Genomic DNA, 17,662 nt, shown 5'->3' with positions numbered 1-17,662 from the left:
CAGCCACCCCACCATCGAGGGTAGTGAGAGAGGTGAAAACTTTTATGCAGAATTTAGCACTTTTGGCATTCCATATTTTGGTACCAATATAGCTCCATACTGCTAAGTTTTCAATGCACATCCGAAAGACCCGCTAAAACATGGCTGTCAGCTCATGGATGTCAGCATGGCTGTCATGGCTGCAGAATATAATTCAGCATAAGCACACACACTATTACAGTGGGAACTCTGCATCCCCCTCATTTCCAGAACGAAACAGCCCCTTTCTCCGATGCAGCAAGCGACATCTGCCCTCAGCTGGAGCCCTGAATGAAACGCTAGGTTCCCCCCCGTTTTTTTAAGGACCAGCAATCTCATCCAGAAGCTGCACAGCTTGTGATGCGCTAGAGAGGGAGGGACCCTCGGGGGTTGGTTCCCCGAAGGAGAAGCCCTCAGATCACCCAAGCTATTCTACTGAAGTAGACCTCTCCTAGTAGCCACCAGGGAGGGCGCTACAACGGAGAATAGACAAGAGGACTGCGCACCTAGAGCGCCGAGTGAGCACTGGGTTGCCATTATAACCCACGCTGCAGCCTGGCAGCTCGACGTCACACGACACACTGAGGAGCAAGAGACCCGGCAGGTTTTGCCTGGCGGAAGCTCTCGCTGATCTCTACGGTCTCCCAGAGTGTCGAGCAGACCTGCAGCTGTGCTTTTACACACAAGCAGCTGCTGGCCAACAACAGAGGGGACTCAAGTTTTCCGGAGAAAGAAGAGTCAACCGGCGTGCCGACGTGGTCAAGTTCCTGTGCGAAAACATGAACCACCCAAGAACACAGTCTCACATGTTTTCCAGGCATGCGAGACAGTGATCATGGCCGTCAGTGAGGACAGGAAACGACCGCATCCAGAAACACACGGGGGTTGAATGTCATCTTTAGAAAGACGCAACTCACACCCATGTAAGCTCTTTCAGGGGAATGCTCTCCTTGGGACTGAAGCACGCAGGGGAACGGTCGCAGCGGACACAGACAGGAAATGTGCAACATGTCGTGCGCTGTCTCTCTTCACGGCGGTCTTACCAGCCATAAGAATGGCTATTCAGTGCTCTTGGCGCACCGTTACCAGCTGTGAAAACAGCCTTTTTGCTTTGCTCGGTAACACAAAAACAAAACAAAAGGGAGATAGAAAGAAAGTCGACCCCACTGCCGCACTGTATCGCCCGCACCAGACATAAGAGATCCTCCTGAAGAGCTTGCTCGTTGTTTGATCACTCAGTAGATTAAACAGCATCGAAACACTCGGCTCCGAAGCAAAAAGCTGAAGTGCAATTGCACCTTCTGCTTATTATATACCCACGCTGCGTGGCTAAACAGTTCATGCAAATGTTTGCACGCCAATGTGCAATGGCTTGTTTAGTTTCACTCGAAGCAGATTGGCCTCTCTAGCGAGATTCCTATTCGTCGGTCACGACGTACGCCGAGAGTGACGGATTGATAGGGAACACACATTAACCAAAACAATAACATCCCGTATTTAGCCTAATATGACTGAAATAGACCAAGTTCTATAATTAAACAATACCAAAACCAATAAATTTTCTGATCATAGATTGGGGGTGAACCAACACCATGAGGATATGCACTTCCCCTTTAAAAACATGGATTTACAATCCATACTGGATTTAGCATGGCAGAAAGCTTTTTTTATTATCATTAAAAAGCAGTTATACAACTTCATCGTGATCTCACAAAGTTCCATTATAATCAGTGAAGCTGATGCACAGTAAATGTCTTATTTACATAACTGCTTTTTATAACAAGAGAATTTGTGCGTGTGTAGAACTCAGAATCCACTCACCACTCAAAACACCGGAGTTTCGCCAATATTCTTATATTGCGGAGAAAACTGATCGTAGACCAGCATTTATGGACATCTTTTCCCTCTAAAAGCAATCAGAAGCATATGGAAGCTTGTTTCCACCACGAAAAAAAAAGAAAAGTTAATTGCGACTTTTTATCTTACAACTGCGAGTTTAACCCACAATTCTGAATTTATAACATGCAATTGTGACTGTATATCACGCAACTCTGACTTTATAACTTGCATTGTGAGTTTATATCGCAATACGCAATTCTGAGAAAAAATACCTACCCCCCCTTGACGACGGGCCTGTGTGTGAGTACGGCGGTTATCTAGAGAGGTTTAGATAAAGGTTTGAGTGATTAATTATCAGTATCTAACCTGAAATAGTATTTATTCAATGTTGTCCACATTATATTTCATCTGCAGCTGCACTGTGAACTTTTGTAAAGATATGTTTAGCCATTAACTTTTAAATGCATCATTATATTCAAATTGCAAACACATGAGGAGAGTATCTGCATGAAAGACCTACAACTGGCATATCAACGTGCTACAACAGGGTAGTTTACGGTTACAGGATGCACGTAACTAAGCTACAGAGCTGTCCGTTAAAGATGACGAAGTAGTATGTCCCAAAGCTTTCCTACTGTTTTGCTACACACTCAAAAGTATGTACTTTTTCTTCACATAAAGAGTACATACTTTTAGGGCGTAGTATAAGTAGGCGAATTGGGATGCAGCATAAGGCTTTAGGCAGGTGAGGTTTTTTTTCCAGGGTTGGAGCCAAACTCTGCAGGACAGCGGCTCTCTAGGTCCAAACTTGCCTACCCCTGGCCAAGATGATTTCCCTGTCTGATTTCTGATTTGGTGCTCAGCTAGTTTAGCTAGTCATCTAACTGGGTTTCCCCTCTAAAAACAGCAAAACATACCAGTCTGGCCAGGCTGGGAATTCAAACTAAGAGGCAGGATGCTGTGAATTTTCATCTGGAATAATAATGAATGTTAGAATGACATTTAACAGATGTTTTTACAATGTTTAGGATTTAGAATATATGTAAATCCAGTAATTAAGTGTCTGTCAGATGGTTTTAAACAGAAAGGTTTCAGAAAACCTTAATATAAAGGTGCACTCAGTATGTTTTTCCTCATTAAAACACAGAAATGAATTTACCTAAATATGTACATAAATATTTAAAATCAGGTACACTCACATGGAATGTTGTTTAATGTTACATATGTATTTGCACAATTTATATACTACTATGTTATTGTTTTTTTGTATTGCCAAGAAACATTGGACCAGTCAGATTTTTTTTTTTATCTATCCATGTGACGCATCATGATAAGTCTGCAAGTCTATTTTTTTATATTTAAAGAATACATAAATCTCCAACACATAAAGTAAAAAATAAGCTTTATTCAGACAACATAGCTTTTTTCTCTCTGAATAAGACTGTTGTGGAAAATATTAGTAATCAATCTATGTATTTTAGAACATGCTTGAGTTGAGAAGATATTTCTTCATATAAACGATCTCGCACCAATGTGGCTGACAGTCCATTAGGCTGAAGTGCAAGGGACTGGTGTGACAGAGTCATTAGTTCACTGAATGAGGCCTGATCTCACCGTGTCAATGCTGGATAATGGAGGCTCTGCCTTCCAAGAAACACCTCTTACTTTTTAGCACTGAGTGGAAAAATCTATATGCTTTTCCCTCAGCCTTAAATTTAAGTGACAGTCAAATCGAGCACAGTGAGGGTGGTCTTTTTAGCATATTGCATTTATAATGGATCCATTGGTTGATATGCATATGTAAATGTGTGCGGCGGCTGTTTGAAATGGATCGTTATAAATGTATGCATGCTGTTTGATGTGAAGCATATACTGCGTGATGTCATTGCAGTGTTCTGTTTGACCTGCTATTGCATAAACATAAATATTTGTTTATTTGAAGATTCAAATCAAGTCCTGGACCTAATTGTTTTAGAAATGTATAATCACCTCCAACACTTGAGCTAAGTTTGTATTAAAATAACTGCAACTTTTTTGCCTTATTTTGTAGGACTTTGCACCCGTTCAACCAGCCACTATGCAAAGTCGTTATCTTGCATATTGCTAATCTAATCTGTCACAGGCAGATGCAGAAATTCAGAGCACGCAATCATCTGTCCCACAGCACCCCTGGAGCAGATGAGGTGTGAACCGTCCTGCTCAGAACGGCCAGAGAAGGTGCCCACGGTGGGATTGGAACCATGACCTTCCTATTCACAGTGCAAGGCTTTCACCAATAAGCCACTTAAAATGTAACTTTTGAACAGAAAATTAACTTTTGCCGCAGCCTCCGTCATGCTAATGTCATTATATTGGTGTTTCAGGCTAAGTTTGTCGCTTTCAGACAGAATAAGGGCATAAATCCATACACTTATCTACTAGACGCATATTGGGACATGATGAACAGTGCGGTTTTGGAAGATGGAGGCTGTACCAAGCATTAATTTGAGGGAAATTTATAAGAATAGTTATACAAATTTTTTGGTATGGAGGGGAAAGCAAGCATTAATTTGAGGGAAATTAGGCCCACAGCACCAAGACGTTAAAATATGAACCATAGATTTTGCATCACTTTTAAGGTGTTAAGGCCAAGGATAGAGAGACTGTGGGGTTATTTTTAGACCGAAACTTAAAAAAAAATCCATTCTATTGTTTGAATGTACACAGTGATTCCCAAGCAAAAACTGCAGAGCATGCATGATTATAGACCGGAGCTTAATCTTGTGGTTTTCAATGGTTCAAATCCTCTGCAAGCTCTCTTGCGCTCCAGCACTCTGCATAGATTAACAGAGTCTGAATGAGCTTTTCCCTTTGAAGAATATCCTGAGAAAGCATTCACTTCACACTTGCAATTGTTGCCCTCCAGATTTGCCAAAAGAGCGCTCTCTTGTTGACTAATTTTCAGAGCCGGGAAAATCACCAGTAAAGGGTCTGATAATCCATTTACTGATTTTGACCTTGAGCGTGAAGCCCTCTTAAAGACTAATATGAATTACTGCAGTGTTTTGGCATGCTGACGTGAAAGGTTTGGCAATGGTGTTTTGAAAATTGATGTCATTGATGAAAACCATGTCAACACAGCACATTTTGTGCCATTGTTAGGGCTATATCAAATAACTTGACAAATAAACCAAATGCCAGATAGCAAATGACAAATAAAACCATGAAAACAGTGTGTTGCTTTTGAGAAAGTACATTTCTGTGCATGCGATTATGGCCTCCGTTTTTTAATATGTAGCTCTGACTTTCAATTAGTCCTAACCTTTAGAGCCGTCACTCAAAAGTTTAGAAAAGGGTAAAAAAGATAAGTATAGTGAACGCCTCTAGGTCTTTTTCTGCAGTTTTAAGAAATGTCCTTTCCTGTGAAGGAGACAAATGTAGTGTCATATCCAGATTCTTCCTAACTGAAAGGTGGCTATTGCCAAGAATTGCTCTAATTTTTTCTCACGGCTATTTGAAATGGATAAGATGAAAAGCTATTGTCATTTTCCAACTGGTTTTCAAGATATGCAATAGAAAAGGAGAGAAAAAGGACAGATATATATTTTTATATTACCTGTTGCCTTGTCACATGTTGTTTCTTTTGCATTCTAAGGAAGGAAGCGGAAGTGATATTATGGGCATTATGATATTTCTCCAGTAAAGTCTTTGAATTGAAGGTTGGACCCTGGGTTTGGACTCCAGGGTTGCGTCTAGAATATAAATCATTGTTTTCTTAGCTTTTTCTTCAAACAGAAGTCAGCTTGACCTTTTCCTACTATTAAAAAGACGTTAAGAAAGTGTAGCACATAATTGAACATGCTGTCCCAATATGACTTCTTTATTTAAACTATACCACTTTGACTTTCATTATAGTTCCTCAAAATATATCTGAATCATTTCAAACTGAGTAATGATGCCTTCTTGTGTACGACTGAGGATCTTATTTTTTAAATGTAACGTACAGCAAATAATCATGTTTTTCTTTTTCTGTTTGTGTCGTTCAACAGATGCAGTGTTGACAACAAAGTATCACGGGTGGCATGGCTCAACCGAACCACTATCCTCTTCACAGGGAATGAAAAATGGTCGTTGGACCCCCGGGTGGTCCTACTAAACACAGCAGTCACTGAATACAGTATAAAAATCCAAAACGTGAACTTATACGACGAGGGACCGTACGTATGTTCTATCCTTACGAACAAGAAACCAGAATCGACAAAAGTGCACCTCATTGTACAAGGTAAATCTTAAGAGGATTTTTTCATATCTTATAAAGTGAAATCTTTACATCACATGATGGGTGGATGAGGAAACCCTGTCAAAAACTAGCTTCGCATTGGTTTGGGATTTTGTGGACATTTCGGTGTGTGTAAATAACGGTTGACAAACAACTTTGATTCTCCTTTTCTAGGCTGATGTAATTAAATGAAACTCAGCAGATGTGACTCCTGGTGATGAAATTGGGGTTTAATCTGGGTGTAATTTCAAAATCGTTGATGGATATTGATTGAAGACGTGCAGCCCAGACAGCAACAGAAAAATAGAGCAGATACTTTGTTTTCTCCTCACTAAATCAAGTGTCAATACTCAAACCTTTGTCAGGATTTACAGTGCAGTCGATTGCCTTCATATCTGTAAGCAAAAAAATGATTAATGTCGCATATGGCCAAATCTATCCCGGCTTGGGGTACACAATTCTGAAATGTGGCAAACACCATTTTTATCACGTTTCTCAGACCATCTGTGGAGTCAGAAAAAGTGTCAGATTTTCTATGTTTCAGCGAGGGAAAAAAGTGTTTTGGTTAATAAAATGGCACCTTATCAAATGCTCATTAACCTTTAGTACTTTGCCCTGACACTAATCACTGCAGGCTTAAATAACTGAACAAATAGCTTATTTTTTTTCCTGATTAGAAACACAAAGCGTAAATTGGAGTTTGACTCGCCTGTTCAGTTCCCGCTTAACCTGCAATTCAATTGATTATTAAGTCTTTATCCCAGTTTTAATAAATCAATCATTCGCCTTCCTTGTTTTATCGTGCAGTTCAACACTCTGCATCTACGTGGCACAACATAAACATGCTGGAGTCTATGTTGTTGCACTCAAAAGTGCACTTAAGATATTGAATTGTTTGCAGCGCTCCTTTTCCCTTACACCCTATGGTTGCATGCTGAGTGGTCTACAATTTCCGCCTAGTGTTCTTGAGAATGGATCTGAGAGCTTTCTGAACAGATGGGGCCTCAGTGTGTCTTTACTGTAATGCTTTGTCTCAGCTTTGTTAAATCTTGCCGCGCTCAGCTAAAGTCTGCCTACACAAACTGTAGCGCCCTGTCTATTCCTGTCATCAAGTGTGGCTCTATTTCTCTTAAACCCTTAGCCTCTGAAGCTTGTTATTGCCTCATCTCTGCTAAAAAATCAAAGAACGCCTACGGTAGCGTTCTCACATATCTCGCTTGACATCTGCGTGCTTGTTTTTAAGTGTTCTAACATATTTCACACTTGCTCTCGTTCCGGTTTTAGGTCACTCATTAGCATTTCACGAACAGGACAGTGTTCCATTCGATTTTGCATTTGTCGTCCTGTAGCATATCAGCGCTACATCTATTTATGTGGTTGATGACTGCAGCTGGAGGTATGTGTCTCTGTAAATGGCCTCATCGTCTTCCGCGGTATCGATCGGATGCATCGATCAGATGAAACGCGAGAGGAGACATGTGACACGTTAGCGTCCAGCGCAATTTGAAACCTGAGGTTTTCCTCTGAGCTCCTTCTCTGAGGTACACAAAGCATTATTCTTATAAAACCACTACATGGAGAAGACAAATGAAGGTCATTATAGTCTAGGAAGGAAAAAATATTCTTATTTTATACTTGCATTTAGCGGAACTTTACTGCTGGAAAAAAAGCTGGGAAAAGCTGGCAGCAAACTATCTAACTTGTTTGTAGATTTGTAGATTCACTTTAAAGTAACACTTCTGAAGAGAAGAATCATTTTGATAGCATGTAGGTTTGTTGAAATGAAAAGCAATAGCTATTTTAGTTATTGCTGCATTTGCGACTCAGCAGAGACAAAATATCCATCAGCATTGTTTTTGGTGAAAAGCGATCGCACAGTATATGACTAAATATGATATCCAGCTTCAGTTTCAACATATTTTTGTGATATAATAAATCTGTTTTTATCTCTCAGGCGTATGTTTATTGAAGCACAGTGCATGAAAAATCAAAAAGATAAATACAACATTTTTAGTTTATGAACCGAGAAAAACAGCTGTGTAATTTTATTTCAGGTAACTCTAACCCAAACCCTGCTCTCAACTGAAGTGTCTTTTAAATTAATATCAAAATGTCCAAGGTAAGGTAAGGTAAGCAGACTAATATGAGATCATGGGTCCATGATTTGCATATTTGTGGTAGGTACAGCACATTAGCTTGTTTCAAGGTCACAGGGTAGTGAGATCTGTAATGGATGAGCTCACAAAATTGTGTTTTGTCTCTCTCAGCTAGCATCAAAAGAACAGACATACACAGGTGGTGTGTAGACCGAAGTTGGCTAGAATGGGGCTGTTGAAATGAACTCACTCACAGCCAATTTGGCCCTGTATTCTCATTGAAGAATATCTCCAGTGTTTGGTCTATCACTTCTTCACCAGTGTCCTCTAATAATCATTAAAAACAGTATATGCTTTGTTTCAGAACCCAGGTAATCATAACTGTACCGGCCAGCTCAAAATGAATGATTTCATTGTTGCATATTTGTGTTTCATAGAGCAGTGTTATATGGGTGGCCTATATGCAGAATATGACGTAAAGGCCGTCTCCTGATTCTTGAAAGAGAAACGTTTTAGAGCAACCAAGGTCACGACGATGTTGATGATTTTAAATGGAGAACTATTGTCCCAACAAAACCTCTTTGCTTTTTTTCCCGAATAACAATGAAAACAAGTACAGAAACAGAGAAACAGTGAGACGACTCCCAAGACGTCATTGCACAGAGGATTTGTTCAGACAAACACAAAAGCACAGACTTGAGCAAACACATTTGAGTGATGCTTTGATGCCAGATGAAATTATGAATCCTCACTACAAATTACCATCTAAACTAATGAGAGAAGTGTTGTTATTTTCAGATTCTTGCAAAGATTATTATAATTTTTTTTTTTTTTTTTTCACCTGCCAATCCCAGTTTTCAAGATGTTTCTCCATCTGCTTGAAGATGATTTTGATAAACAGAACATGGTATACATTTGTTAGTTCTCACTTGTTTTTTCTCCAGGATTGATTGGGCATCAAATGGCAGCCCAATAAAGATTTTATTTTTTATTTTTCATACAGAATAAAACAAAAATGTGCTTAAAATGAAACATGGGGATTTTTATCGTAATTTATTCATATTTACTTTTCCACATTTAATATTGGTAACACTTTACAAAAAGGTTTCATTAGTTAACTACATTATTTTCATGAACTAATAATGAACTGCACTTCTACAGCATTTATTAATCTTTGTTAATGTTAATTTCAACATTTACTAATACATTATTAATCAAAAGTTGTATTTGTTAACATTAGTTAATGCACTGTGAATTAACATGAACAAACAATGAACACAATTAGAACGTTTATTAGATGTTTAACTAACGTTAACAAAGATTAACAAATGCAGTAACAAATGTATTGCTCATGGTTAGTTCATGTTAGTTCATACATTAACTAATGAAAACTTATTGTAAAGTGTTACCAAAATATTTAATATAATTTGATAATTAGATGTATATTTTTTGTTGATATTACAGTGAAAAACTCTCTGCAGACAATAAGTCACACAACCCATTTAAAAAAAAGATTGTGGTCAACACATTCCTTCTTTATCCTTCAATATATATTTACCATATACTTGTTGGATTTTGTTTTTCAGTGTTTTTTGAGAATGTAGGCATTTATTAATTTGGCTAGTTTCTACCAATTATCAAATTCAGGATTCCTATGCAGTTTGGAAAAGTATGGAAAAAGAAAATAGAAATTAGTTTTCTAAAATATAAAATTAAGAATTTCTAAAAATAAATTTATCATGCAAGCAGAGTGATTTCATGGCAAAAGTTTTGTGATCTTGTGTGAAATTTGAGCCTGGAAAAGAATGGAATTTTGAAATGGAAAATGTATAGGAACCCTGCTAATTAATTAAAGATTGATTCAACATACAAAGATAAACGTCAGCCATAAAAGTTAAAAGTGCCCTTTTAAAAGTTAATAAGTCTGTTTATTATTCTAATAATGGGCAATTAAATGGTTAGTTGCATTTAACACATTTTTATTATTTATTTATTTACAATAATTTTGTTTAGATTTAAATTGTGTATTTGTTTATGTATTCATAATTATTTATTAATAATATATATATAATAATTTGTTTATTTTTATTAACAATAAATTTTTTTTTTTTTTGAGAAAAGTTTTTTTTGAGATTTTTTTTTTTTTTTTTGAATACAGATTTTTCTAAAGCAGATAAAAAAAAAAAGTAAAAAAAAGATTAAAACCGTCCTTCACCTTCCTCAGTGTGCAAGCCAAAGGTAGAGGATGAGATGCCAGTGCAGGTAAGCAGAGGCATATGTAGGCCATGCGGGAAGTCCAAGACTGTTAGCAAGCGAAGAAACGGTGAGGATAAGAAGCAAAGTGCGACTCAAGTGGGAAAAGGGGAAGGATGAATATACGGCTCAGAGCTGGTAGTGCATCAAAGGTGATGATCACACTCCATATGTTCTATTAGCTGGAGGTCTTTGCAGGAGGCGAAGAGGATCATCAGAAGTTTAGCTTGCATTGGAGTTTACAGTTATTTGAGGTGGAGCAGGAAACAAAACAAATGTGGTGTTTTGAACAACTTAGCTGCATTCCAAAACATAGTTAGTTTTCGTTAGTGCTATTTGTGTCGCTTATGAGGTTCTGACATTGCCGTCTTCAGTAGAGCTGCTTATTGCTGAATTGAACTGGTTTCATTTACACAATTATTGAAATGAATTGAATCAACACTGAACTGAACTGAGCTGAATAATGACACTATTGTCTTGCTAGAGCAGCTTTACAGCAGAATTTGAATCTCTCTCATATTTGATGAAGTTTGCATCATTGATTCTGTTAATAGTGCGAAGCTGTTTTGATTTTTGTTGCATATAGCGCTATAAAACACAAGTTGGCTTGACTTGAATTGATTTAGGATGCTCTCTAGGTAGGCAGAGAGCTCACTAGGTTTTGGAGCTCTTGAATGTTCATCCAAATCAAAGCACCTTTGTTGCACCATTTCATTAAAATCGTTCAACATGTATTACCTGATGAGCAGGATGTCATAAAGACTTATGTATCACAGGGCAAAAGCATGGCAATTTAATTAGATGGCCGCGCAAACAACAAGCAGGATTATTGTCTTTCGTTTGCTCAAGTGTAATGATGTGTCTCTGTTTTAGATTAGTCTCGAACTTTCTCCTTCCATGGGGAGAAGGATAAGACGGCCTCTCAATTCACTGCACATTTGTGTAATAAGCTTCGCCTCTTGTTACTGGATTGAGGAGTAGCTCTTTGCCTCATTTTAAAGCAGTAATGAGCCATTGGAAAGATTCAGTACGGTTATGAGAATATAAATGGGAGGACAAAACCAGTGCAATTTGCCAGGGTGACACATTAGCAGCAGCTAAATCACCAGAGGCAGTGCAGGGATCTGCTATTCACCCACTGAGTTCTGTGGGTGCCCTGCCTTCTGCTTCAGTTATTTTAACCCTCTGCGAGTTTGAATATACAAGTGAAAATACAGGTTTTGTGGGAGACTGTGGGAGTTTGGACACATGAGGCAGGAAGCATACCACATTTAGAAATGTTCCGCTATTGTATAGCTAAAATAGTACTATTGAGGCTTGGTATTAGAATCTGCATCTGCATGTTTAAACATTCAAACATCTCTAAATATTAGCCACCAGAGAATTAATGGTCTCCATCCATCCATCCATCCATCCATCCATCCATCTAAAATGGACCAGACTTTATGCCAATAACAAAACACCAGTCTAATGAATAACTGTCGATAATGAGGCACAGTTGATACTGCTTTTATCAACCTCGAAACAGTGTCATTGTGAGTGTTTGAGCTGTTTCAGCCACAGCAGTGCCAGTCAGATGTGATAGAGATGGGATTGCAGTGCTGTGATTGCTTTTCTCCACAACTGTAATAACTGAAAGCGGCTAAACGAGCTGCTCTCTTCAGAAGCGAGAGACCTGTAGCTTGCTCTGATGGCACAATGCGACTCATTAGTATTGTTATTAGAAAGGAGTGAAGAGGCAATCACTGCACAAAACACACCATAATGTTCACTCAGCATGTGTTATATGAAAACACCCTAGTTGTTTGATTTCCCCATTGAGCTAAGAACAAACCACCAATATTAAAAATAATAAATAAATCCATGCAGGCAGACAAGGGTAGTCATATAATATGTAATGCACATTGGTCTAAATGTGATTTACAGTTTTCTTTCTTTATGGACTTTCTAATGGAGCATTTAAAAGACATTTAGATTTTTTTTAAATAAAATTTCAGGTTTCTCTGGCTGTCTTGCCTTTTCCTCAGAGATCTATTAAAAGCTTTTCTCATGCATAAGAACAAGGTGAATGATATGCTAAATGCTCTGAAACATTCCTGACAATATGTAAAACCCACAGGCATCAGTGACTTGACATTGCAATCTTTTAGACATTGAGACGTACTGTAGGCTTTTGGTGGTATTTTCATCGCTGTAGTTTTACAGCATAGTCTACAATGATTGACGCTGTCACTCCATAGTGACGGATGAAAAAACGATTCCAATACATTTTTCAATTTGATGATTGACACCTTTTTGACCAATGAATTCTCCAAGGATATAGGCTTTGTCATTTCAGAATAGGAAGCCATACTGAAATTGATTGCTGCCAGTCTTTATCCTTTAAGAGATCTCAAAGGAAAACACAAGCATCTTGGTTGACTGCTCTGTGTCAGTGGCAAAAACTTTTTTGTCATATTGCTTTGAACTGGCCTTCATTATAGAGATTTATTAGCAGCTGCAAAATATATTTTGAAGTTTCTATAGTTTGCTTGCTTATTTGGTAACACTTTACAATAATGATACATCTGTTATCATCAGTTAACTACATGAACTAACAGTGAAGCTTTTATGTTAATTTCAACATTTACTAAAACATTATTACATTATCAAAATCAAAAGTTGTGTCTTTTAACATTATTTATTAGACCTTAGCTAACATGAACTAACTATGAACATTTGACGTTGACAAAGATTAATAAATACTATAACAAAGGAATTGCTCTTTGTCAAGTGTTACCATGCTTACTTTAAAAAAACGCAATAATAAAGAATTTAATTAAACAAATATGACTTCTAGTGACATTTCCTTACTTTGATAATCTTTCACTTTCAGAAAGACTTATTGGAAGTAGGGGTGTAACAATATATCGTGTCACAATATATCACAATACAAAAATGCAATGATATGTATCATGCATAGTGACAATATGTACTGTGTATAGTTCACCCAAAATAACATTTCTGTGTGAGGAAAAAATAAGTTTTCAGAGTTTTACGGTCAGTACTACATTAAACTGTTATATATAATGTTGAATATAATGTATAATAATGAAATGGGGGAATATTTTTGGGTCCTGTTAATGTCAAATGTCTTATTTTACCAGTAAAAAGAGGTCTACATTATTTTAAATATATCTAGAAAGTGACCGAGTGCAAGCATATTCATCTGAAATATTTTTATTCTGGTGTCACCATTGTCCTGTGAATTGGGTTATCAGCACCAAGTCCAAGCCTATTCATTTACACCCACAATGTACCAAATTTAGCATTTTAATCAACTGTAAACCTTTTACCAAATGTCTTGGAGTATCGCAATAATATCGTACCGTGAGTTCAGTATTGTGATATGTATCGATTCGTGTCATGAGGGTATCGTTACACCCCTAATTGGAAGATAACATTATTTTTATTTTATTTTATTTTAATGCAAAACTCAAACTATGGAATTATTGTGCTATGCATTTTTGTCTTTCATAAGCTTACTACAAAAATGTATTTGTAACAATATTATGAAGGCTGCTGCTTTTCTAGTGTTTTGTTGCAGTTTTATATATGCTTTAGTTTTCAGCATTGCATCAGGAGGCAGCTCTTTTTCTCATTTTAAAGAGCAGTAATGAGCCATTGGAAAGATTCAGTAGGGTTATGAGAATATAAATGTAGAGCCGAAGCCAGTGCAATTTGCCCGCGTGGAACATTAGCGGCAGCTATATCACCAGAGGCAGCTTAAGAATTAGTTTTTCTCCCACTGATTTCTGTGGGTTTCCTGCCTTTTGCAGTTATTTTAGTCCAATGCATGTCCAATTATAAATACAGGTATTGCTCAGAGATTGAGGGAATTTGGACAGTATAAGATACTCCATCATGAACTTGAGGGATGGTTGAGCCTTGTCAGTTGGCAGAGAAGTGATGGATTGATTTTCAACAGTTTACCACAAACACACACAGTCATGGGGAGAGGTAACTTGAGTTATATAACTCCACTTGTGTGTCTGTTTGGAAAATGTTAGCATAGTCTTTTTCTTGTTCATGCTCTGAACTCTGTCCTCTCTCATTTTTGAGAAGCTCAAACTGGCCAGTTTGAAACAGTGGCCTGAATTTGGGATTCATGGTTAGAAAGCCGAAGCCATCCATTATAGATTGAGATACAGGGATGAAACAATACCTTTGATGTAAGGGAGGGAAGTGGTGAGAACACAAGGAATGTGGGATGGTGAAAAGTACAGTGACTCAAAGAAAGTGCTCATCACAGGATGAAATATTCACCAGAGAGAAGCGGAGGGCTTTCTTGCACATCTTTTACTGTGATTGTGGTCTCTGGAATATTGCAGAGGTATCATTGTGTTTACCCCTCATTATATGTACAAACACATACGCACAATGCAGTGTTGGGGTTTAACTTTTCAGTGGCTGTTTCTTTAAATCAAAACTAATCCCTGTTTGCCTTTTACTACTGTAATATCCAAGCAGAGAATTGTATTTAAATGTGTAATTTAATGTGATATTTTAAAAGTACATCATTTTGATTATTGGAATACCATCATATGACCCCTTTAAGTGTTAAAAAAAAAAAAATGTTAACCAATTCTATTATATATATTTTTTCACATACTGTACATTATTGCAACTCCTCTATTCCCAGTCTGTTTGAAACATGATGATTTCTACAAAGCCCCTCCTTCTGAAAAGCTCAGAGTGCTCTGATTGACCAGCTGACCCAGTGCGTTGTGATTGGAAAAACACCTCAAAAGTGTGCGTCGGAAATGTAACGGAAATGTTTTTTTTTTTTTTTTTTGCAATTATTTAGTGAAGTTGTAGTTTATCACTATGCTTAATGCTGTCACCCTGAGATAAAAAATTTGATAACCAATATGTATGGGTTTGTGTGTATATATATATATATATATATATATATATATATATATATATATATATATATATATATATATATACATGTATATACATATATATATATATATATATATATATATACATGTATATACTTTTTTGTACAATAATTTTTATTTTACAGTTTCAACACTGTTATATAGAAAATATAGAATATATTGTATTCTATATTGTATATATTGTTGTATAGAATATATATAGAAAATGCAGACAAATATATTCAGACACGCACATACACACATTTGCTTTTGAATGATGATTTATTTTTGCCAGTTTTGATCCTTCGACCTTGTGCCACACACACACAAACACACATACTCATCAAAGCTGTAGTAACGAAACTTGGTTTTTTGAAGTATTTTCAATTTTATTACAGGCAGACAATGATTGTTCTGCAGTAACAAATTAATTAGTCCCATCAGGACTTTCCTCCTGCTGTTATGATTTGATAGATAAGACACAATTTTGTCATACACTGGTGGCTGACGTGGATAACTGGATTTATTTAAAACAAAATTAATTTATGTTTTTCATTACACATTTGTCTGAATCATTGCCATTAATATGCTAAATATTTAATGTCATGTGAGCAAATCAGCAGAAAAATTGCAGAAACTTACTGGAAGTCTCTGACCTCAATATCTGTATTAGCAGATGTGTTGTGCTCGCAGACCAGGCTTTTTTTGCAGGTCAATTATTCAGTCATATTGGAGTGTGTATGTGCATGGTTGGTGTACCTGCGTGTGTGCGTGCGTGTGCGTGCGTGTGCGTGTGTGTGCGCGTGTGACATCCCTTAAGAAAATTCTGGTGCCCGCGTGGATGCTTCACTAAAACTTCAGTAAACAAAATTTTCCATAAAATATTTACTTTTCCAGCAAATATAGATAGCAGCCGCTCCCGTGTGAGGCAGGCCTGATAGGACGCCAACTAAATAATATCTCTCTGAAATACTGGCTGGCTGGTTTATTCAGACTAAAACATGGAACACAGTCAAGAAAACTGACAGACTGTCTGGGTACCACTTCCAGTTTCAGTCAAGTTATAAACAACATTACCTTAACAGAGCATGACCTGCTCATCTCATCACGTCAATCAAGCGACGGCATGTAATACTGAGGCACTAATGCGTTGTTCTAATGAAGATTTATCGAAGTTTAAAGAACCATTTGATTGACAATATGAAGTAAGAAATTTACAATCAATTAAAATACTGTATGGTTCTAAAATGGGAAGGATTTCAAAACTCAAGGTGGGGTAACACTTTACATCAAATCAATGTTAGAGGATAACCACCGAATTGAAATGTTGTCAGAATTTTTGGAGAGAACAGGCATTGGATTCCAGAATCTTAAAATCACCAGTCTCTATGGATGGGAGAAAAAAATAAATATATATAATACTTTTATACTTTAATACTTTTTTGATCAAATAAATGCAGCCTATCCACGGGAAAGGTCAGAGTTCGGGAAAGTTGTGGATAGGTGAGCATAAAGCTGAGAACACACTACATGACTGCCGACCGGGTATTTTCCAGTTGACCTCAGTCAGTGTATACAGTCGGTGGTTAACTTTTTCCCTGCTAGCTTATGTTGCATTATTGTTTGTATTTCTGTTGCTTTGTACACTGCTTGTATTTTGTTTGTTTTTCTTTGTAAAATCATACAACCCAATAAAATATGAATAACAGCATGCCCTGGAATATTGTTGCAAGAATTTTTGCATAAGAATTTTCTAGGGAACACCGAAAATGTGAATGTAACTTGCATCTGCTGCTTGAAAGCTGCATAAGTGAACACAGTTCAGCCTTACACATCTATTAAATCCTCCCCATAGGACTCAATAGTGAAAAATACACTCCTGATCAAAGTGACTTTAACAATAAATTGAAAACATCCTCTGGGTGTCATGATTGTTTTGCTCATTGATGATTAATCACTTAAGTGCCACAATTGTTTTTTTGCAGAAGTTTTATCAAATGTGTGATTACAATGTTGCAATATGTTTTTTTTGTTTTTTTTGCAGTTCCTGCCAGGATTGTAAACATATCCACAGATGTTTCGGTGAACGAGGGCAGTAATGTAAGCCTTGTGTGTCTGGCCATCGGAAGACCTGAACCCACCATTTTGTGGAAATTACGTACTTCAAAAGGTAATGTTTGACTTTAAATTAACGCATAAAGACTAATCCTGCTTATTTTATTTGCAGAAGTCTTCCTTCATGTTGCAGTGCTGTTTATAGAAAATATAGCAAT

At 37.1% G+C, this 17,662-nt stretch overlaps 1 protein-coding gene across 2 annotated transcripts in view; it reads left to right on the top strand.

The window, feature by feature from the left end:
- Positions 1-17,662, top strand: part of opcml (opioid binding protein/cell adhesion molecule-like) — a 144,266-nt gene that overhangs the window by 90,949 nt on the left and 35,655 nt on the right. For both annotated transcript variants that reach the window (XM_084104355.1, XM_084104354.1), the window contains 2 exons: positions 5,886-6,118; positions 17,434-17,559. In XM_084104355.1, coding sequence (XP_083960481.1) covers positions 5,886-6,118; positions 17,434-17,559 — 359 coding nt within the window. The remainder of the gene's footprint in view (positions 1-5,885; positions 6,119-17,433; positions 17,560-17,662) is intronic.

This window comes from Abramis brama (assembly GCF_963993115.1).
Source record: "Abramis brama genome assembly, chromosome: 25".
Taxonomy (NCBI): Eukaryota; Metazoa; Chordata; class Actinopteri; order Cypriniformes; family Leuciscidae; genus Abramis; species Abramis brama.
The sequence above is the reverse complement of the archived record's forward strand: the minus strand, read 5'-3'. Positions and strand labels throughout refer to the sequence as shown.